The sequence below is a fragment of the Gekko japonicus genome, unplaced genomic scaffold (genome assembly GCF_001447785.1).
Source record: "Gekko japonicus isolate JY-2015 unplaced genomic scaffold, Gekko_japonicus_V1.1 scaffold3496, whole genome shotgun sequence".
Taxonomy (NCBI): Eukaryota; Metazoa; Chordata; class Lepidosauria; order Squamata; family Gekkonidae; genus Gekko; species Gekko japonicus.
The window spans coordinates 76782-100924 of NW_015163715.1; the positions used below are offsets into that span (position 1 = coordinate 76782).

General features: G+C 46.3%; 1 protein-coding gene across 1 annotated transcript in view; it reads right to left on the reverse strand.

The window, feature by feature from the left end:
- Nucleotides 1-11693: 11693 nt before the first annotated feature.
- The window catches only part of SNX5 (sorting nexin 5), a 28943-nt gene continuing 16493 nt past the window's right edge, over nucleotides 11694-24143 (reverse strand). The window contains exons 6-13 of the mRNA XM_015407851.1: nucleotides 23575-23670; nucleotides 22933-23038; nucleotides 22757-22832; nucleotides 19784-19823; nucleotides 19595-19681; nucleotides 14987-15146; nucleotides 14129-14214; nucleotides 11694-12125 (exon numbers count right to left, since the gene is read on the reverse strand). Of these exons, the coding sequence (XP_015263337.1) occupies nucleotides 12078-12125; nucleotides 14129-14214; nucleotides 14987-15146; nucleotides 19595-19681; nucleotides 19784-19823; nucleotides 22757-22832; nucleotides 22933-23038; nucleotides 23575-23670 (699 nt within the window). The 3' untranslated portion in view covers nucleotides 11694-12077. The remainder of the gene's footprint in view (nucleotides 12126-14128; nucleotides 14215-14986; nucleotides 15147-19594; nucleotides 19682-19783; nucleotides 19824-22756; nucleotides 22833-22932; nucleotides 23039-23574; nucleotides 23671-24143) is intronic.

Consider the following 24143-nt stretch of genomic DNA (forward strand, 5'->3'; position numbering starts at 1 on the left):
GCTGCAGGACACAGCTGCTGCTGAGTTTGTTGGTCAGGGGTGATAAAAAGAGGCCTGTCCCAAGTGTTGCCGGGTGCCCAGCTTCCCACGCTCTAAGGCTCAGTTCCTGGGACCTTATGAAGTCACATGCCGTACAGCCTACTTCGTTCCCATCAAGGAGGATTCCAGGGACACCAGCCTCCAAATGGGACCCGGGGATCCCCTGGAATTACAGCTCATCTCCAGACTACAGTTCCCCTGGAGTAAATGGATGCTTTGGAGGGTGCACTCTATGGCACTGTACCCCGCTACAGTCCCTGTCCTCCCCAGGCTCCACACCCAAATCTCCAGGAGTTTCTCAACCTTGGTCTGGCAACCTTAAGTCCCCTCCCCCACCGGTGGCCAGGGGGGACCTGGCGACCCTAGAGGATTCAAGCAGCTTGGAGATGTCAGAGAAGCTGGTTGCGAACAAAGTGGCCAAGTAAGAGGTGCACAGTAGTGCTTAGGTGCCCCCTCTGCTGCCCGTGCTCTCTGAGGTCTCTAGCTCTTGGGAAAGCCGGGAGTTTGGATGGAGCATATTTGGCTTGCCAGGGCTTAGATAGGAAGAAGAGGAAGAGAGAAGAGATTGGATTTATACCCCGCCCTTCGCTACCTGAAGGAGTCTCAGAGCAGTTTACAATCCCTTTCCCTTCCCCTCCCCACAACAGACACCCTGTGCGTATGACTGACCCCAGGTCACACCAGCAGCTGCGTACGGAGGCGTGGGGAATCAAACGCCGTTCTCCCAGATTAGAGGCTGTGCTCCTAACCACTACACCAAACTGGAAGTGGCTATGCAGGTCACATGAGATGCCAGAGCAGAGTGGTGGCAGCAGCAGCATAGGAAGGGAGGAAGGAAGGATGAATGGACAGACAGATGGACAGAGAGAGGGGAAACAGGACACCCAATGAAGTGGCACTGCAAGAGATGGGCAGTGACACCCCCCCCCCAAAATCTTTGCCACCCTCAGATACCTCTCCCAGCTCACACCAAGCAGCTGTTTCGCTCTCCCACTCTAGGCTGCCTTTGTCAGCATCGCTTCCTCTCTGCTTCCACAACCTGCTAAGGAGAGCGAGCACGACTACTTCATGGAAGAGGCAGGATTGCAGGGAAGAAGGTACACCAGCATCTTGCCCAGGGTTGAATGCTGTTCCTCCTACCTCTTGTGAGCAAGTGCTCACAAGAAAAGGTCTCCTAGCGGAAGAGCTGCCCCTCCCCCCCCAAAAAAAGTGGAAGGACCAGCTCAGAGGGTCCACCATGCAGAGAGACACTCACTACTTCGTGGAAGAGGCAGGATTGCAGGGAGGACGTCATGCCGCCAGGGGATGTTCAGTGGATCCAATAAAGGACGTGGTTTCCTGGCAAAGGGCGGTGGCTTTGCATGGACTCCGGGCACAAATGCTTCACTTGCAGGCAGGGAGGGTGTGTGTGCGCATGCATGCAAATGGAGAAGGGAGCTACGATCCTGGACGTCCATCTTTCCCCAATTCTCCTGTGTTGAGAGCCCATTCCCTGGCTCAGGACACAGCTGCTGCTGAGCTTGTTGGACAGGGGTGATAAAAAGAGGCCTGTCCCAAGTGTTGCCGGGTGCCCAGCTTCCCACTCTCTAAGGCTCAGTTCCTGGGACCTTATGAAGTCACATGCTGTACAGCCTACTTCGTTCCCATCAAGGAGGATTCCAGGGACACCAGCCTCCAAATGGGACCCGGGGATCCCCTGGAATTACAGCTCATCTCCAGACTACAGTTCCCCTGGAGTAAGTGGATGCTTTGGAGGGTGGACTCTATGGCACTGTACCCCGCTACGGTCCCTGTCCTCCCCAGGCTCCACACCCAAATCTCCAGGAGTTTCTCAACCTTGGTCTGGCAACCTTAAGTCCCCTCCCCCACCGGTGGCCAGGGGGGACCTGGCGACCCTAGAGGATTCTGACCTATGGACCCGTTGGCACTCCGCGCTCCTGTCCCCCAGACTAATCTATCGCCTAATAAGCAGGGCTATTTTTGGGCAGGAACGCACAGGAACGGAGTTCCGGCTGGCCCCCAAGTTGACCATGCCCAGCAGGAACTCATTAGCATAATAGGCCACACCCAATAGCAGAAACTCATTAGGATTGGCTACATTAGGGGTGTGTGGCCTAACATGCAAAGAAGTTCCTGCTACAAAAAAATCCCTGGGTTTTGACAACAAGGTAAACAGAATAAGAAGCAAAAGGTGGGTGTGGCTGGATAACCACACTTCTGGTAACATGGGAGTGTGGCCTAATATGCTAATGAGCTATGCTCTCATGGGTGTGGCTGGGTATGCTAATGAGGTTTTGTTGTTGGGTGTGGCCTATTATGCTAATGAGTTCCTGCTGGGGTTTTTCTACAAAAAAAGCCCTGCTAATAAGTAACACTGTAAGGAATTATGCAAAGCTGATACCACAACTGCTTTGGTCTTAAGGTGCTGCAAGACATTCTGTTGTTATGATCAAGCAGAAAGATCCAACCTGGTCCCACCCAGAATCACAACATTAGGCAGAGGAGGATCTCTGCCTTTACCATCAAAAGCGCGACTGCTGTAGTTGCCACTCACAGAAAAGAAACCCTGGGGGGTGGGGGGTGGAGGGCAGTCCTAGCCAAGTATTTCTCATGAAGGAGTCAGTGGCTTACGATAAGTGGCTTTATCACTTTGGGAACCCGTCGTCCTCCCAAGGAGATAAAGATGGTATAAAGAGGGCTACATTTTTTTTTTACTGGCCCTGCTCTTGTGCTTGACGTCGAATCTGCATTTGCATTTTTAAATCAGTTTCGTGCTTTTGTGATGCTGTCTTTCTCTATGCTTGTTTGAATGTTGTTTGGAGAAGATTCTTTCAAAGCAGTGCAGAGGTGCAATGACAGTGGAGCCGCCCCGAAAGGACGATAAACATATGTGGACATGCAAAAGTATGCTAGCACTGTTGAGGTGTGAAAATGACACCAAATGTAGACAGCTTTTTTGAAGACGGAGTCAAAAGGCTGGGACACCCGGTGGGAAACACAAATGCAGATTCGGCTCAAAGCAGCTTACAACACAGTTCTCCCCTCCTGCATTTTATCTTCACAATATCCCTGTCAGGTAGGGGAGGCTGAGAGTGTGTGACTCGTACAAAGTCACCCAGCAAGCTTCCATGGGAGAGTGGGGATTCGAACTGAGGTCTCCCAGCCCCTAGTCTGAGCCAGTTTGGTGTAGTGGTTAGGAGCGCGGACTCTAATCTGGGAGAATCGGGTTTGATTCCTCACTCCTCCACGTGCAGCTGCTGGATGACCTTGGGTCAGTTATAAATTCTTTCAGAGCTGTTCTCTCAAGGGCAGTTCTCGAAAGAGCTCTCAGCCCCACCTACCTCACAGGGTGTCTGTTGTGGGGAGGGGAAGGGAAAGGGATTATAAACTACTCTGAGACTCCTTCGGGTAGTGACGGGTGGGGTATAAATCCAACCTCTTCTTCTTTTATGACCACTACACAACCCGTCGTCCTCCCAAGAACAAGAGAGGCAGCATGGCATAGGCGTTAAGAGAGTTGGACCGGGACCTGGGTTTGAATCTCCACTTTGCCATGGAAGCTGGCCAGATCAGGTGACCTCGGGCCTGTCACGATCTCTCCAATTAACCTACCTCAGGATGAAGCGGAAGAGGGAAGAACGATGTGATAAACTTATTAGGGTCCCGATTAGGGAGAAAGGCAGGATATCGATAGAAAGCTAAGAACGGGACACATAATTTGAGGATGATCCCCCCCCCCCCGCCCCCGAGTGAAGATAAGTGTCTGCTGGCGTCCGCTCAGTTTGTGGGCCAAGCAGCCTGAGAAGCCCTGGAGCAAAACTAATAACAAGGGACCAGTGTTCCCTCTAAGTTGAGTTAGTGTGAGCTAGCTCACAGTTTCTTAGCCTCCGGCTCACACATTTTTGTCTGGACTGACTGACCTTGGGAACCCAACATGAAGTTCTGCTTTTTAATCCTCACAAGAACCTGAAAGGGAGCCGAGGTGAGGGGGAGAGAGTCTGACTAGCCTTGAGCGGCCCAGCAGAGCAGGGGTTAGATCCCAGATCCCAGGGACTGACCTAATGGGAACCCAACATGAAGTTCTGCTTTTAAGTCCTCACAAGAACCTGGAAGAAAGCAAAGGTGAGGGGGAGAGAGTCTGACCAGCCTTGAGCGGCCCTGTGGACTTCACAGCAGAGCAGGGGTTAGATCCCAGATCCCCCCCTCGGTAACTGTACCATATTTACAATCGTATACACGGGTTTGCCCTCACCTCTTCCTTTCTTGCCGATCTAGCTGTGGCTTGGGGGTTGCTGGGAATTATGCCAACTCTCTCCTTCCAGTCCGGCCATTCAGACCTGTTCACAGAGGGAGGGGAGGGGGAGGGAAGGTATCACCTGTAGGATGCAGAGGTAACAATGGGGTTTTCAGCCAGCTGATGACAACCAACCATGCTGGCTGGCCAGGTGGGAGGTTGCTTTGGGGACCGTAACTTCCCTGCTCTTTCCCAGAACTGCAGAGTGTTATTTTTTGTGTTTTTTAAATAAAAACCTCAACAACCTCAGATATGCAGACTATACCACTCTAATGGCAGAAAGTGAAGAGGACCTAAAGAGCCTCTTGCTCAGGATGAAAGAGGAGAGCGCAAAAGTGGGCTTGAAGCTCAACATCAAAAAAACTAAGATCATGGCATCCGGCCCCATCACTCCTTGGCAAATAGAAGGGGAAGTCGTGGAAGTAGTGACAGACTTCACGTTCCTGGGATCCCAGATCACCGCAGACTGTGACAGCAGCCATGAAATTAAAAGACGCCTGCTCCTTGGGAGCCTAAAGTCAGACTCGACTGGCTTTCGAGCAAGGGAACCTTTACCTTTACCTTTACCTTGTACTGGACCAGTCATTTCCTCTGGGCACCCAAAACAGCCTTTCAGTATCAATGCTGAATTTCAGAGCTAGACATTACTTTAATGGGCACTAATGACTAAAAATGAGATCTACTTGGGTCTGTTCCACAAGGTGAATCTCCTTTGGGAGGCTCATTGTCACCAGGGTTTAGGGTTGCCAGCTCCAGGTTGGGAGATTCCTGGAGCATTGGGGGTGGAGCATGGCGAGGCAGGATTTGGGGACCTTATCAGGGTACAAAGTCTACCCTCCAAAATAGCTGTTTTCTCCAGGGGAACTGATTTGTGTCTGGACCTGTATGGAAATGGTCTTGGAGAAGCAGAGGTCATTTCCTGCAGGAGCGGAGCTCCGGCAGTAAAGAGCCCAGGGGGCGGGCACATGCAAAAAGCCCCACCCCCTTCTCCCAGCAGCCCTCAGTCAGAGGAAGAAGCAGCCAGGTAAGCTGCAGAGCCCCCCCGGCACCCCGGTCCAAAACAGTCCAGTGGCACCTTTAAGACCAAGTTTTATTCAGGTACAAGCTCTCCCTCCTCTGAGGGCAGATCTGCACGTTCCCCCACCCCCCAGTAGATAGCAATCGAAAACAGTCCAGTGGAGCCTGAACGGTGGGTGTTGCCTTCGTTCTGACACACTTCTGGTGATGTCAGCTGGTGTGGCGGATGCAAATAAGTTATCATAATGAGTTATGCTAATGAGCTCCTGCACCTCTTTTTCTACAAAATGGCCCCTGCTTCTGTCTCAATCTGCCTCAAATTCTTGCCTTCATATCCTTGCCTTTCTGATCTCATTTCTTCTGTAGGGCTCTCTGAAACACGCCAGAGAAAAGCCAAATGAATAAATCCTTCCAAATTAGAATACTGAAAGGACTCTGAACTATCAATTGTTCCATCACAAACCTTTGGAGATTTACCCTTCCATCCTTTGTTTAATCTTTAACCAGTAATTAAATAAACCCAGAACTGTGCTGTAATAAGTTGTAAGGAGACCCATCTCTTCTCTCAGCCCCACAGGATGGCATACTTTCAGGTGCTCCGGTATTGCTCTTTGAACACTGTTCAGAGCTGCCCGCAAGCCAAGGTATGTGTTATGCTCCCACACCTCAGTCAGAACCATATACTGAACAAGAACAAGCTGAAGATATACCTTTGCCTCCAAGAGTTTCAAGACAGGGGAGGTTGACCACTATGCCCATGCCAAAACTCCTGCATTCTTTGAGATGTCTTGGTCACTTTGTTTAATTGAAGACAAATCTTTTCACTCTCCCGTAGGGTTGCCAGGTCCCCCCCCAGCCACCAGCAGGGGATGGGGGGGTAGGGGTTATCAGCTCCAGGTTGGGAAGCTCCTGGAGATTTGGGGGTGGAGCCTGGGGAGGACAGGGACCTCAGTGGGGTAGAATGCCACGAAGTCCACCCTCCAAAGCATCCATTTTCTCCAACGGAACAGATCTCTGTAGTCTGGAGAGGAGGTATAATTCTGGGGGATCCCTAGGCCCCACCTGGACACTGGCATCTTTGCTCTCGAAATGTGCAAGAAATGAGCCCCAAATACAAAGGAGACTTAACCGTCTCGGTCAGTTGCCAGCTGATATTCAGGAGTGAAAAGTGGGTCTGTGACCAAAGTGCACTACTTTTGGTTTTGAATAATTAAATTTTAGATTATTGGTTGCAATGTGCATTTGACATTCTTCTGAGACTTATTAGGGCTTGGAGATATCAAGCTGTGTTTTCTGTATAGAGCAGTATTAGAATCTGTCGTCTCTCTACCAATAGGGAAGATGGACCCATCTCGTGACTTGTTGCATAACCATTCTGCTGCCATTTTGTGGCCCCCGTTTCCACCCCTCACTCGCTGCTCCATGTCCAAGCCCACCAGTCACACCTTTTTTAGAAAAGCTTTGCCTGCCCTCTTATAGAGAGCTGCTTATCAATAGAATTATGCAGGGCTATTTTGGGGCAGGAACGCACAGGAACGGAGTTCCGGCTGGCTCCCGAGTTGGCCACGCCCAGCAGGAACTCATTAGCATAATAGGCCACACCCAACAGCAGGAACTCATTAGGACTGGCTACATTAGGGGTGTGTGGCCTAACAAGCTTTGAGGTTACTGTGCCATTGATCCATGTGGGCCAGACTGACCAGGTCAAGGCAGAGCCTGTGAATGTATGAGTATGACTTCGCCTCCGAGCTTTCCTTCCAGGCCTTTGACAAGCTGGCACTGAACCCCCACAGCATTGCCAGAAAGCCACATGCATTCCAGTGCCGCACAATTCTCCTCCCACCGCTGGAGATGCCCAAGGATGCACCCGCTAAGCAGGCCTCAGCAAAAACTGGCAAGTGACTGGGGAGCCAGTACCCATGACCTGCCACTGCTCTGAGGCCGTGCAGTGCTGGCAGAAGCCAAGCTCACACCTCAGAGTTCCTAGTCTGGAACTAGCAGCCAAGGTATGGGTAACATGGGGCATGGGTGTAGGGTGTGTGTGTCTGTTTCTCTGTGAGTTTCAGCAGCTGTAGGAAAAGCCCTGGAGATAAATATATGTAGAGCACCCCAGATGACGCTCTGTGTGAAACACCAAGGGCTTTTTTGGTAACCACATAACAAATCCTCACTTTCCCACTGCACCACTGGCATTCGGCCTTGCCTTCTTTTGTTTTGGTGACTGGTGCAGCTATCTTCTTGTTCTCTATAACTCACATCCATGAGAAGGATAAAAAGTAGCTGGCTCTTTCCAAGAGTAGGAAAGATCTAGAAAAACTGGACAAAGCCAATGCCATTTTTTAAAGGATACCCTTGGTATTGGGGCTTCTCTCAATACTGAGGCCCCAGTTGTGAGGGTTCAGAATGGAGAGACTAAGTCAGATGAAGAATAGGGCTGATACCAATTAAAACTCACATCCATGAGAAGGATAAAAAGCAGCTGGCTCTTTCCAAAAGTAGGAAAGATCTAGAAAAACTGGACAAAGCCAATGCCATTTTTTTAGGATACCCTTGGTATTGGGGCTTCTCTCGATACTGAGGCCCCAGTTGTGAGGGTTCAGAATGGAGAGATTAAGTCAGGTGAAGAATCTTCTAATTGGTATCAGCCCTATTGACATCTTGAAGAGGATACCAGGCATGAAGGACAAGATGGTCGCCCTTTGCGTGGATCTTCTAACTGGTCTTTGTACAGTGAGGCTTGGAGATGCTTCCCTAGGAAGGGAAGGGATCTTTGGAACCTGGAGCACTTATTTATTTTGAGAATTGGTTCAGGAGACTCAATACTGAGATTGGGTAGGAGGACTATATAAGCCTTCTTTGGTAACACTGGTGGAGCCAGATGAGAGGCACCTTCCATCTAACATTTTTTCTCTCTCGAGCTTTTCAGGTTTAGTGATGACTTCACCTTCCTCTTTTCAGTCTGGGAAAGAAAGATTCCAGGACTGCTGGCACCAAGGGGAGTTTGATAGAAGGACTTTTGGCATCAAAGCCGAATTAGAATTGTTCTAATGTCGAGGCAGCCCATTCTCAAAGAAGTGATTGGAGCCTTGATAAATGTTTTTCCCCCCTTGGCTGTTTAGTGAACTTTAAGCAGGACTTACCTTGCTTCAATGTTTGGGCCTCTTCAAGACACAGCAGGCACTGCAGTTTACCTGCGCAAGAATAGCAGTGTTTGAAGGAGGTGGTTTTTGCCAACAGGTAGCCAGAGAGATGCAAAAGGGACTTCCTATACGAAGATTTTGGCAAGAATACTATATTCGGCAGAAAAATTAAGTTTACGCACACAAGGATCTATACACAGTTCAAGAGAAGGATATGAAAAACGAAAATGCAACAGGTTCACTAACAGTGCTGCAGCTATAGCAGATTAAAAGACACCAAGTGGTCAGGAATGACTCCTCACCTGGGGACACATGGGGTTTGAAGCTGTGCTTGTGAGGGAGATTTCACACCTCAGTCACAGCTCTGGAAGTTTCTAGAACAGTTGCTGTGCATCGTGATACACAGAAACCACAAAGAAGCCCCACCAGAGAGTAACTGATGCTGCAGCAAATCTGAGATCACGAGCTTGTGCCTAGGTTCCCTGAAGTAATTTTTTAAGCTCTCAAAAAAACTCCACAGACTAGTCTGGCAACCCACAGTAATTTCCACAGGCAGGTATCAGTGACCTGCCCTAGTGGAGAGAGGGGTCTAATTACATCATACACTTCAGTGATTTGAAAAAAGCAAGTGCCCTATCTGTGGAATCAGCCTACTTTCTAATTGAGGACTGTGTGCAGCAGTGATTTTAGCAAATGCATACATGAAGACTTGGCGAAGCATTTAGTCTTGCTGATTCTCATCGGCAAGCCTTCCCCCTCTTTTGGGCTATTGTGACCCTAAAAAAAGGACAACATCTGAAAGGGTCAGTCTGTTCATAGCTACTAGCTGCAACCTGTGTGCCTGATATCCTGTGGTGCCTGCCACTGATAACTTAGGGTCATTGCTGCTAACAAATATTTGACAAATCAATCTGATGCAACCTTGAACACTGAACAGCTCCAACTCGTTGCTGTATGCAAATACCAGCAAATGGCATGGCATTCGTTCTCCTTTCATGCAACACGCTTGCTGCTTCTCTTAGGCCACAAATTAAGACAGACATATTTCAACAGGGTGATACTTGGCTTTGCAATCTACCTTACATTCATATATGCAATATGTACCCCTCATCTCTGATGGACTACCTAAAACATCATCCCTTCAAAATATTTTGAAATGAAAAACAATTCATGAAAGAGACAGAAAAAAGAAAACGCTTCAAAGCAAATTCAGGCCCTAATATTCTCTCATTTTTTGAGGTGGGATGCCACAAAAGCAGTGCTTGGGGAGAATACCAATCTGTGAAAGAAGTACTTAGAAAGAAACCACATAGAGCTATTCTCCTTTCTGAAATTTTAAAAAATGGAAGTTATTTAAGAACGCACTGATAGCAGCAGACCTGACACAGCTCATAGGTAAGTTAAAAGGGTTCATAAACAGTGACCAACCTGAACCAAATTTATTAAGCCTTTGGAAGCAAGGACTCTAAACTTTTAGCAAATCAACTAAAACAAAGAACGCGTAGAATCCATACAAAGAACAGCAGTGATTTCTGTACTGCATAATGTGCCACGTGAATATGTACGCTGTTGCTTCTTTACTGGTGGTTCTAGACTTCTAAAATCCTAATGCATTGGTCACTGAATGTCCCATTTTGCCAATTGTATTGCCTCACTCTGTGTAATCCACCCTGAGTCCCTGTGAGAAAGTCGGACTATAAGTAAAGTAAATAAAATAAGTACAGGACAGAACACCAAAAATAAAAGCCTCCTGGGTGAGTCTTCACTGTGAGTGTTGCCTTCTGGGGCAACAGAACAGAGACTGGGAACTACGCAGAGTATTGAAACTTCTTCCAGACACAGGCCCTCTGGGGAGAAAAGTTGAAAAAAAATCCCTTGCTTATGTTCATTCAGACATGACACTGAAGTTAAATTGTCAAAGTGCGCCACTAGTTAATTTTGTCTTCCAGTTACGTGTGGGAGTTCCACACGTGCTGAAACATGATCAATACCAGAACATTTTACTTTGTTGCAAGCTTATGGAAGTTCTTTCTAAGCAACGTATTTATAAATGCCAAGGAATACACCATGGCCTCCCTTAAGCGCCATATTTGATTTATCCAAGACAGGGCTTGGCTTGGGCATGTTTCTGTGCTCATTCTCAAGTCCCGCATGAAGAGCAACAGTTATCTGTATCTAGTGACTTAAGCAAGGAAAGAGGAGTAAACACCCATTCAAATACTAAACTAAATGAGCAGACCAATGATTACATACCTTTATTTTGTATTTGCTCAAGAGCCTTACAAATATTGAATCCAAAACATTATTGCAATAGAAATCTCCAAAATGGAATGTTTAGGTATTTCCATATAAAAAATGCTCCAGTAATTTGCAGATATCGCTTGAGCTGTTTGCATCTATGACAGTCGTTTTCAATAGACACCTCCCTTGCAGTAGCAAAGCTTCTCCGGAAACCAGGTTTCAACCCTGACAGCAGTTTAGCAGATATCAAACCAATACATAAGTTCGTGCTTCTTTACTGGTGGTTCTAGACTTCTAAAATCCTAATGCATTGGTCACTGAATGTCCCATTTTGTCAACTGTATTGCCTCACTCTGTAATCCACCCTGAGACCCTGTGAGAAAGGCGGACTATAAGTAAAGTAAATAAAATAAGTACAGGACAGAACACCAAAAACAAAAGCCGCCTGGGTGAGTCTTCACTGTGAGGGTTGCCTTCTGGAACGACAGACACAGGCTCTCTGGGGAGAAAAATTTAAAAAAATCCCTTGCTTATGTTCATTCAGACATGACACTGAAGTTAAATTGTCAAAGTGCGCCACTAGTTAATCTTGTCTTCCAGTTACGCGTGGGAGTTCCACACGTGCTGAAACATGATCAATACCAGAACATTTTACTTTGTTGCAAGCTTATGGAAGTTCTTTCTAAGCAACGTATTTATAAATGCCAAGGAATACACCATGGCCTCCCTTAAGCGCCATATTTGATTTATCCAAGACAGGGCTTGGCTTGGGCATGTTTCTGTGCTCATTCTCAAGTCCCGCATGAAGAGCAACAGTTATCTGTATCTAGTGACTTAAGCAAGGAAAGAGGAGTAAACACCCATTCAAATACTAAACTAAATGAGCAGACCAATGATTACATACCTTTATTTTGTGTTTGCTCAAGAGCTTACAAATATTGAATCCAAAACATTATTGCAATAGAAATCTCCAAAATGGAATGTTTAGGTATTTCCATATAAAAAATGCTCCAGTAATTTGCAGATATCGCTTGAGCTGTTTGCATCTATGACAGTCGTTTTCAATAGACACCTCCCTTGCAGTAGCAAAGCTTCTCCGGAAACCAGGTTTCAACCCTGACAGCAGTTTAGCAGATATCAAACCAATACATAAGTACCCTTTGCCTGAGGACACTTGTAACTTAGGTTTGTATGCACTGTAGTGTTTACATCACCAAAATCCAGATATTAGTTAAGATATTAGCCAAGCAAAATCTTTCAACATAAGAAGCCAGGGTAGATATGGTTGTTGAGTGCAGTTGTTGAATGTTCCATGTACACACAGAGAGAGTGAACTAAAGATGTCTTTAGTTCTGTAATAAATCAATACAGCTTTGCAGGGCAGAAACATTGTTCTGGAAGACAAAAAGGAGAGGAGGTAAATAACTGGAGAAGAAGAGAAGAAGAAGAGATTGGATTTATACCCCGCCCTTCACTACCCAAAGGTGTCTCAGAGCGGCTTACAAGCTCCTTTCCCTTCCCCTCCCCACAACAGACACCCTGTGAGGTAGGTGGGGCTGAGAGAGCTCTCGACAGAAACTGCTCTTTTTCAAGAACAGCTCTTATCAGAACTACGGCGTGCCCAAGGTCATCTAGCCAGGTGCAAGTGGAGGAGTGGGGAATCAAACCCGGTTCTCCCAGATTAGAGTCCGCGCACTTAACCATGACACCAAACTGGTCAACTTCTCCATCAAGTTGTGTTATATGATGAGACCCTAAAATCCTCCCAAACTATATTAAATCTGCAAGATGATATAACATTTCTCCCCTCCACCACGAATCTGGAGAAAGGAACTGGCGGGATGTCCACGCCCTCCCCTCTGGGCATGCGCAGTGGGGTTCCTGCGCATGCCCGAGGTCTGGGTGCGAAAATCCGTTAAAGAGCTCGCTACAATGCCGATCGATCCAGCGCATGCGCACTAGATCCCATGGGTGTGAAGCACAGAGACCACGTCGAAGATCTGGCCTTACAATCCAGTAGTCTTGTCTCTAACCAGGGGTCCATAACCTTTTCGAGTCTGTGGGCAATGCTCCCTCTAAGCTGTGGAGTCTCGTGAGCAAAAATTCAACTTTGTGAGCTGCTGGCATGAAAGTTGTGGGTGAGCAATTTAGCTACTGCATAAATTAGTTTGCTCTGGAGCCATCCCTTCCTAAGCTAAGACAAAAATGTGTGAGCTGGAGGCTAAACAACCGTGAGCTAACTCACACTAACTCAGCTTAGAGGGAACACTGCCAATGGGCACACTTGAAATTCTGACAGAGGGTGGTGGGCGCATCCACAAAATGCCTGCTGCAGGAGAGGGAGCCACACACACAGTACATGGAGAACAGGGGCCATTAAGAATAATAATAATTTGTAGATGAGTGAGAATAAAACCAACATAGTGTTGGCAGCTGCTGCCCAAACAATACTTTAATCTGCACAACCAATTGGTCTCCAATAGCCAATCAGAACCCCGGCTAATTAAGAGCCACACTCACTTTCAGAAAACACCTGGTGGGCATCTAAACAACCCCCATGTTATTTTACAGTGAGACAGCTATTCCTTTTTATTGGCCAACTGAAGTCTCCATATGATTTTCCTAAAATTCAGAACTGATTCAGAACCGTGAATCTTCAGTACACAGGAAAGCAATGCAATGGGACCTGTTAAGACCAACTAAAATCCAGTAGATTTTAGTGTGATTTAGCTGGGGATAACGGTTGTTGGTATCAGGATTGTGCATGCAGACCAGAACAGTGATAAAAGTTCAAGGCTGATGTGGAAATTTTTATGCTGTTACATATGACCTGGATGGGCAAGTTAGAGCCCTCTTTACTGAAGCGCTTAAAGAGCAACTCATTTTCACTGAGTTGCTGTAGTTAGATTAGGCTCTAGATGTGTCAAGCTCAGGCCAGTTCATAGTTCACTGTTCACTTTCGCCTGTCCTGGTTCTTATCACTGGACCTTCCCTTGCCATTTCGAATTCCTGGGGGGAAGGAGTGTATGTTGTTGGAGTACATGGGAGTAGAAGCTTTGTAACTTTCTTGAAGGGCGCCCCAAGACAGTTTCCCATGAGACTGTCCTTGGAGATCTGCATGCCAGGCTAGGTTAGATAGGGGCAACGTATATCTGTCCAAGTTGCCATAGAAATACCAGAGACTAGGTGTGACTGTGTGTGTGCATGGAATGCATGGGTTTTACCTGTATCTTGTATTCTCCCGCCTTTTCCTTCAGTCCTAACAAAGGTTTTGGAACCCACAGCATCATTTCTCTAATAAAGCATTACACTGCCAAAATAGTGTGTGTGGAGAGTGCATTGACTGGGGGGACCTGACAAGATGCAAGCCTTAGGTGAAAGACAACAAAACACATACCTTAGCATGCTTGATCTCCAGTTCAGTCATTTCAATTAGATTTTTACGAAATGCTGCTATTCGCTTCCGTTTAAAGTTGTTCAATTCTGCCATGGAGAACAACAACGTACAGAAATTATTGGGGGAATGGAGTGTAGAGAGGTGTTCCCCCTGTATATGTGTGCAAAAGATAACCAAGCATGTGCTCCTAAAGACATGTTTTCTTCAGTATGCATTACTATTCGTTTCAGAACAATCGGTGCCTTCCACACTAGTGGCTTAGTAAAAAGGTAAAGGTTCCCTTGCTCGAAAGCCAGTCGAATCCGACTCTAGGGTTGCGGTGCTCATCTCCGTTTCAAAGCCGAAGAGCCAGCGCTGTCCGAAGACATTTCCGTGGTCATGTGGCTGGCATGACTAAACACCAAGGCGCACGGAACTCTGTGACCTTCCCACCGAAGTGGTACCTATTTCTCTACTTGCAATTTCTTGCTTTCGAACTGCTAGGTTGGCAGGAGCTGGACCTAGAGATGGGAGCTCACTCCGTCATGGGGCACACTCGGGTCTCAGAACTGCTGAACTACCGACCTTCCACAGCCTGCAGTTCAGCGTCTTAACCACTTGAGCCACTGCAGCTCCCTAGTGGCTTAGTATTACACCTTTAATACATCATTGGTTAAAGCTCTCTACTAAGCAACAGCCCAAAACAGTAGACAGAGATGCTGTGGATGTAATACATTATGCATTTGCACAGCTTTGCTACAAGCAAAGGGCTGGACCCCAGCAACACATCCTGCTAAAGGCCACACTTTCCCCCAGCCTGAGGAGGCTTTCCCTGACACTACCATGAGATTCGTCCTGTTCCCATGAAGTGGGCTTTACCTTGTTTGGCAGAGAGAGAAAGTTTTTCAAATCTTTGACAGCACTCTTGCTGGTGTATTTCTGCCTGTCTGACATCTTTGCCTTTCAACCGAGCTTTATCCAGAGCTTTATTTGAATTCTCGTAGTCCACAAGGGCCCGTGTACGTCTGTACAGGAGATCCTGAAAACAGCAAGTTACAGTAACAAGAAAATGAGCTGTTAAGTACATTTAATTCAAGCATCTCGCTCAAGGAGCACTTCTCTAAGCACGCACAACTCCATGAAGAAAGTTAGGATTCCCACTGAACCCGGGAACAGATGAAGAGGAGCAAAGGGGTGAGGATGGAAGGCACAAAGGACACCAACATCTGGACAGCTGTGGAGGCCTAGAAAAAACTAGCACTTCCAAGATGACACCAGAAAATCTAATAGTACCTGCATCTTTTGAGCACTAATGCGCATAGCTAAACCTCAAATACCTCCCCCTCCTCCTAGAAGATGCCTACTGCTCAGAGCCCGTCAAAAGCCCTGGCAAAGAAACAAGCCTTGCTCTGCCTCCAGTGAAGGAGCTCCCCATACCTCTTCAGGGAGCCTGTCCCACCAAGCAAGAGCTGTAATGGAAGAGGTCCGGGCTCTGATTGATGCCAAGCGCACCACCCTAAGTGAGGGAAATGCTAGCAGGTGGGAGCCTGAAGACTGTAGCTGGCGCACAGAACAGACAAGAAGAGGTGGTTCTTCATCTATATGGTTCCCAGGCCATGCAAGGCTCCACAGATCATCACCACCACCTTGAACTGAAACCAGAAACAAACTGGAAGCCAGCATAGCTGTTTCAAACTACGCAGCGTTATGTTCCCAATGGCCAGCTCCTGGTAATAGACAGGCTGCTGCATTGTGGACCAGCTGCAATTTCTGGATTCCCTTCAAGGGCAGGCCAATATAGAGGAGTGCACTAGAGTAATCCGACCATGAGGTTACAGTAGCATGGATCAGTGCAGGCAGATTGGCAGAATTTGTTTTTTAAAAGGAGAGTGTTGGTAAAGCAGATGATTGGCAGAATTTTTTTTTTAAAGGAGAGTGTTGGTAAAGCAAATGAGGCTGATTGAATGTGTTCTTGGCCGCAGCACCAACCTGCTTTTCAAGCTGCAAGGCTGGGTGCAGGAGCACCTCAAAGCTCTTAACCTGCTCTGCAAGAGCTGCTCTCGACCACTAGTCACCCGTGGAGCTTCCAAAGAATGCAAGCATACCGCAGGATCACAGAACATCTTGCTTTAAGAATTAAAGAAATCTAAACACTCAAGTCATGTGCTCAAGAAAACCCTGAATGTTAAGTGACCTGGCTGTATTTCCATGCCACATAGGCATGAGACGACATTACCTATTGGTATATGGTCTACAAAACAGCCAGAATGAAGGAATTGCAAGGGAGGACAGGATAAGAACCCTATGCTTCTCCCCTGATCAAATGATACTCTCTTCTGCTGCAGCCACTGTGTCAAGCTCTACTGTTCTAGCCATCAGCCAGACTGTACTTCTGGATATAGCCTCTCAAACGACTGGATAGCTGTGCCACCGGCAGTCTTGCGCAGATGGCACCCGAGGATCTATCAGCCTCCAAGTGTGGGGAGAGGCCTAGACATGACTGTAAAATCAGATAAGCCTGAAAGTTTCTGAACTAAGCCAGGGCTATATAGAGAACAAGTGTCTATTTATTTTATGAATTAAATGGATTAAAGACCCAGACTTGTGAAGCCTATGACTGAGAAAGATATCAGGGGAAAAGCCTCATGTATCGAGTGAGATTACAGAATTATTTGTAAAATGGCTTATTCCGTTTTTAGGTTTACATATTTCTGGAACTTCGTATAATTTTATTTTTTTAGCTCTACTAAAAATCAGACAGCATTCAAATATTCAGCAATCAGAAATTCATGAGTCAGATTTTGTTTACTGTGTATAATTTTATTTTTTTAGCTCTATTAAAAGATCAGACAGCATTCAAATATTCAGCAATGATAGAAATTCATGAGTCAGATTTTGTTTACTGTTCTTCACAGGGAATGGATATCGTATTCCATGTAGAGTTAGGATTCCACCTCTTGACTAGTACAAAGGGGAAGCTGGTTGATAGTGGAGGAGAGAACTTCCCGATTTTCTTCCAGACACAAGGAAAACCAAGGGCTGGTCACTGCTTTGAACAGACATGCTGAAAGATTCCCTTTTTCTTTGCAGAAGGCCCTGAAGGCTGCAGGTGATGTCACAGGACAGCCCAAGGCAAAGCAAGGTGAAGGCCCTGCCTTCTTCTTTCACATCAAGAACACTCGTTATGCTAGAGGGAAGGGTGAGGGTTCTCGGGGTAAGTATCATTACTGGAAAGCTTTCCTATGAGGGGATGAATGGACTACCACTTCAATTTAATCCATCGGTGGGACTGAGTTGAATGAGCCCTAAAAGAGATATGTCTGAGGCCTCCAAGGCTCTGCTAGTGATCTTAGGGGAGGTGGAAGTGAAGGGGCAGGAGGCAAGAAGAGAAGCATCCCCCTCTCTACTGCCGCTAGAGCTAGGGTAGAGAGGCAAGTAACCTGACCTACTGCACAGTTCATGCCAGGCCTTCACTCATTTTCAGAAGCCCCACCCAGTGAGGGAGCAGTCACCAAGTTCACATGCGCAGCCCAGCCCTTCCAATCTAGCTTCACAATAGATTGAGGAGAGGGTTGAAGATACTGCACGCCCTTTGGAAACAGACTCACTCTTCTCATCATGCCTGTACCATGTACACACAGCCTCTTGGCCTCACAGTGCTTGGAAGTGGGATTTAATCCAATGTTGCCTGACTCCTTGCCCTCAAAGTGGTACCTTCCCCTGTAATGCTGTGGAGTTGAACTACAGATTCCTAGTGAAGGAGCAGCTCCGGCAACATACTGGCATTTCTTTTGGCACAGCTCAGACTTCTAAAAGGGAAAGTTAAAAAGATATGTTTCAAGTGAGCACAAACACAGTTGGGACCTGGGGACTCTTGCATCACAGTGGACAATTCTTAGTGCTCCATGTTAGCCATTCTATGATAGATAGAAGAAGAAAAAGAGAAGAGAGTGGATTTATACCCCGCCCTTCACTTGGAGTCTCAGAGCAGCTTACAAGCTCCTTTCCCTCCCCCTCCCCACAACAGACACCCTGTGAGGCGGGTGGGGCTGAGAGAGCTCTTGACAGAAACTGCTCTTTTTCAAGGACAGCTGTGCCAGAGCTTGTGACTGACCCAAGGTCACATCAGCAGGTGCAAGTGGAGGAGTGGGGAATCAAACCCGGTTCTTCCAGATTAGAGTCCGCGCACTTAACCACTACACCAAACTGGCTCTCTGATAATTCTGAAAATGGTGGTAAAAAGCAGCACCATCAAGTCACAGCTGACTTATGGTGACCCCCATAGGGTTTTCAAGGCAAGTGACGTTCAAGGTGGTTTTGCCATTGCTTGCCTCTGTGTCACGGGCTGGCCCTGGTATTCCTTGGAGGTCTCCCATCCAAATACTGGCCAGGGCTGAGCCTGTTTAGCCTCAGAAATCCAACAAGATCAGGCTAGCCTGGGCTATCCCGGTCAGGTCAGTTCTGAAATACGGACTAGTTATACCTTTTACCAGCTCATTCTTCTCTGCTGTCATTTTAACAGGACAAGTAGACTCTCGGAACACGTGGCTGCATAATTGAGGGAACAAGTGGGCTGATAGAGAATGTGATGGGCTCCAATCCTTCATAATGCATCCTGAAGGTTGGGTTTCCCCCCTTCTGCTGTGGCTGCCACTACTTGGAGCCTTCCTTCAAACCGAGCATCCGGTATCAGCTTCAGTTAAGCTTATAACTAAGCCCCAGTTAAGGACAATTCACTTTTTGCCCTGTTTTTGGTAAGCAGGCATGAGAAGTTAACAAGAGACTCTTACCAGTTTATTTTATTTACAACACTGCTAAACAAAGCCAGCCTATCAGTGAAGCTACACTGGGGTCCCACGGGGTGCAGCATCAGGAGGGGCAAGACCTAGTCGTGACCAATGAGGTCCCAGAGGGGCAGCATCTGGTTACGTATATTGTCAATAGCACCTTATGTTGTTGTTTTAAGATTTAATGCTTTTATTACAGTGTTGTTTTTAGCTATTGTATATATGTAAGCCACCCTGAGCCTGTCTCGGTGGGGAGGGCGGGGTATAAATATAATATAACAACAACAACAACAACAATAGAGAGCCCAGAACCACCATAAAGTCATCTGTGGCTGAATGGGGACCAGAAACCTGCTTATCCCCACTCCGTTTCTCACCATTAACACTGCATTAGAGAGGCTCACATTATACTGTCTATTTCTTATACAGAATAGCCACAGGTTTTGCAAAGGAAAAAGGAGAAGCCTGCACTTACAAGCTGACACTGCAGGAGTTCATGCACGGCAGTGGTTGGAAGTTCTGAGCCATAGTGAATGAGAACCAACTCCATTAGCGAGTAAGAATCAAGTGGCAATATACAATATCCATTTTAACCTTCAGTCACAAGATTTTGCAGGGCATACTCATGTAGTTCTTTATTTAAGCCACAGTTCAGCCAGATTGTTTTATGAGAATGTTGGAGAAAAATCTGAAGACTCACTTTTGCTGCTTCTATATTGAGCATATAGTATCTTAGTAACTCTGAGAGCTTCAAATCTTCATCGGAAGACACACGATTCTCTATTTTCTATGGAGAGAATGACAGTTTAAAAATCATACCTGCCTTGGAGTTTTTTTAGTGAAGGAGAGGCAAGTGTGAGTGCAACATAAACAAATTCAAGTAGATTACCCTGAGTTTCTCAAAAAGTTCGGCAACTTTCAGCAAGTACCTGGAGGGGAGGAAGTGAGAAAGGTAAGTCAGACCTCCAAGATTCTACTTTTGGGATAAATAAGCACTAAGCACATTTGAACAAATCTGCATGTTCTGAAATCGATTTGGACTCTCGCAACAAGAAGAACCATCAAAGGCGAAGAAAGGAAAACAGCTAGTGGGGTGCAGTGGTTAAGAGTGTTGGGCTAGTATCTGAGAGACCTGGGTTTGAATCCCCACTCATGCCATGGAAGTTCGCTGGGTGACCTTGGGTCAGTCAGACTCTCTCAGCCCAGCCCCCCTCACAGGGTTGTTGTGAGGATAAAATGGAGGAGAGGAAACAGCTCTGGGTCCCCACTGGGTGGAAAGGCAAGGTACAAATGAAGTAAATAAATAATAAACAGCCATGGGAAAGGACAAAGTGATGCATTGAGTGTGGACACCTCGTACCCTGACCAGTGAGCGACCTCATTCCAGAGATAATCGGGGGAATGCACCGAGGTTATTGCATGCTCCTTCTATGGCAAATCATGCTGTCAGATGGGAGAGAGATTTCAGTTCAGATTTTTGGTAGGGGTCTTCAAGAATGTCACACAGAAAGCCAAAAACCAGGGAGGACCAAGGGGACAGTTTTGAGGCCAACAGAAAGCTGCACTGGAATAAGAAGATTCAGTGGAATAAAACAGGGGAGGAGAAATGAAAAGGAGAAGTCTTTGTCTGTCTGTAGCCGTAGAAAGAGCAGGAGTCCGGTAGCAGCTTAAAGACTAACAAAATTTGTGGCAAGGTAGGAGCTTTCGTGAGTCACTGCTCCGTTCTTCAGCTACAAGATATCAGATGACAGAGCAGTGGCTCACGAAAGCTCAAACCCTGCCACAAATTTTGTTAGTGTTTAAGCCGCTACTGGACTCTTGCTCTTTTTTTATTATTTCAGTTAACAACCAAGTGATGCAAGCAACCAGACAGACTAAGATCTGGAGCAGGAGGCCCAGGAGATGGGCAATATGCACCTACATTTTCAAACAGCAGCTGTTACTATAGAAATTACTGTTCAGCGTACCTGTACCTATCGTGGGAAAGTACCTGACACCAAAGCAAGCAGGAAATGTCAAGTCTCCACTCCGCAGTCTGTACCGAGGCTTTATACAGGATTGCCACTAAAATTTTATTTTTCATTTCCCTGAGTTTTCCTGACCAACGTTTGTCAATTTCCCTGACCACCATTCAAATATAACCACAAGTTAAAAAATGAATAGGTTGTGTTGCATTAATGCAAGGCTTAGTGAAATGCTCTACTCTACAACTACACAAGTCTCAACTGCAAAAATATTTGTCAAAGTAAGAGATTTAATATCAGCTTCTTTCAACATTAACTGCAGCAACATCTTTTGCAACTGCACCAAAAATTACACCAAGATACAAACTTCAATTCAAGTAAACTCTGAATGCTAACAAATGACATAACATTTCTGTTGTTGTTTTAAAAGTACACTAAATATTATATAAAAGTTCTTATCTAAAATGGTTGGGAAAGGGCATCATTGAGTTCTATTTGTATTCTGCTACTTCTCTATTCCAGTTGCCACAAGAACAGATCGTGCTCTTGCAGCAGCAGGTCAAAAATCCACTGCTTGGAATATATTTTAATCACAATTTCCCTGACTTTCCCTGACTTCAGACCAATTTCCCTTACTTTCCCCGACCAATTTCCATTTCCCTGACTTTCCAGAAAGTGGCAACCCTGTTATAGGAGTAGGTAAAAGGTAAAGGTTCCCTTGCTCGAAAGCCAGTCGAATCCGACTCTAGGGTTGCGGTGCTCATCTCTGTTTCCAAGCCGAAGAGCCAGCGCTGTCCGGAGACGTTTCCGTGGTCATGTGGCCGGCATGACTAAACACCAAGGCGCACGGAACACTGTTACCTTCCCACCGAAGCGGTACCTATTTATCTACTTGCAATTTCTTGCTTTCGAACTGCTAGGTTGGCAGGAGCTGGAACTAGATGGGAGATCACTCCATCATGCGGCACCTGGGTCTCAAACTGCTGAACTACTGACCTTCCACAGCCTGCAGTTCAGCGTCTTAACCACTTGAGCCACCGCAGCTCCTGTTATAGGAGTAACATACAGCTTATTTGTGGGGTCCCGTTCTGGGTGGCTCAGGTTAGCTTGCTCTTTTCAGATCTCGGGAGCTAAGTAGGGTCGGCCCTGGTTAGTATTTGGATGGGAGACCACCAAGGAAGTACAGGGTTGATACCCAGAGGCAGACAATGGCAAACCACCTTTGAATGTCTCTTGCCTTGAAAACCTTATGGAATCACCACATATCAGCTGCAGCTTGACAGCACTTTCCACCACCATTTGAGAGAGAGGTACAAATAAGCCCTCAAAAGGGCAGTGGCAATGCTCCCTCTAAGCTATGGAGTCCTGTGAGCTACTGGCATTAAAGTTGTGAGCGAGCAATTTGGCTACTGCATAAATTAGTTTGCTCTGGAGCCATCCCTTCCTGAGCCAAGACAAAAGGGTGTGAGCCAGAGGCTAAAAGACTGTGAGCTAGCTCACACTAACTCAGCTTGGAGGGAACACGGGTCAGTGGATGGAAGGAACTGGCACCTAGAGAGTTATTTCTAACTGAGTGGGAGGGACTGGAGAGGTCATGAGGCTGTCAAGAACTAAAAGTGTTCCAGAGTGGACAGAAAATTTAAAACACCTGATCGTCACTTCAAGGAGAAAGGGGAGGAATTTCCAGGTTGCCCTAATCCCACAGCCACCTCTAGTTAGTTTACAAAGTGTAATCCACTTGTAATCCTACTTCCTTAATATTGCAGTATAATGTGATCTTGAACTGACCTAATTCTTTGACAGACTCAACACGTTAGCCTTTACTTAGCAAGGTCACTGATTGCGGTGGACGGCCCTTATTAGAAACACACCACCTAAAGTGATCGGTGCTGACTTACTTTTTAATGACAGCTGGCTCTTCCAGTGCCAGGCTGTTCATGCACGCTGAAGTGTGTATGTAGTCATCTGCGACATCTGTTGAGAAAAGAATGCAAAAAGTTTACTCTTGCCTCTAAACAGAGAAGCATTTAGGAAAAAAAACCCAAATGAAGGGACTCAGTAGAGTAGAAGTTACTTTTATGTGATCTTGTCATTTTATCTGCCTTTGCACACGCATCCTTAATTCTGTTGTAGTAGGTCACAAGGAAAGTCTTCTCTTGCTCAAAGAAATCATCCACCTCCTGGAAAAGAGATGCAGGGGTGGCGATAGTACCAAAAATAACCTTTTGATCCAGGCAATCAGATGTTAACCCTCACAAATGAACAACCTTTATAACATGTTAAAACTTCTAGTGCAGGTGCCAGGGTTTGTGCAGGAGGACTTCCCGGCTGATAGTCTCCTAAATCTTTCACTTAAAAAAAACAAACAAAAACCCTGAATGATTTTGTGTAAGTTGATCTTTGAAACACTGCTCTCCTCCAGATATATCTGAGTTTCATAGCTCATTATAAAAGTTTCTCCAGTAAAGACAGTTTCAAGAATAGTAATGAGTAACCTTTTTACCAAAAAGGCTTGCCAAAATCTCTCTCTGTGTCCTTATTTCAAGTCTAATAAGACAAGCCACAGGAGAGGTACCCTTCAAACGGAGCATAGGAAAAAGAGCGTCCAACTCTGAATTTGGAAATCCAAGACAAATTGAAGTCTCAACAAGGCAAGCAGACAGCTGTACACATTTTCCTCAAGAGAACCAAGTATGACTTCTGCAAGAGCTCTTACCTTAACGCCAGAGAACAAAACTTCATCAGCACTCTTCACCACACTTTTGAAGAAGCCACCAAACATTTCCTTCGCATTTTTTCTCCGAACACTTAGCTAAGACAAATGATTAAAATGGTGAGACTATGGCTTCCTGCTCCGTCCACTGCAAGTATTATGCTGGCGTATAGAGAATATTGTTCGTCCAAGATCTGAAGCTCTCCAGCCAAGAAACCTGGATGTGAGGCTTCTGGCACCACAACTGGAATCTGAGGGGAAAACCTTCTGCGGCTATTCTGCAGATGGTGAAAAGCCACAGTTCTTTCCCTTGCTGCCCCTTTGCAATCAAACCCAAATTTATTTCTCTTTTTATATCCCGGGAATGCTCCAGTAAACACAGCAAAGCATGAAATAGTTACCTATTTTGCCTGACCCCTTTTCAGGCTCCAAAGTATCGGGTTGCAGAAATAAATGCCACCGTCTCGAAAACTTATTTTGTGAATCACATGTAAAAACCAAGTAAACTGGTTTTAGAGCTGCATGAAACTGGAACATGAAATGTTTGTGGAAATCCTGCTGCTCGCTATTAC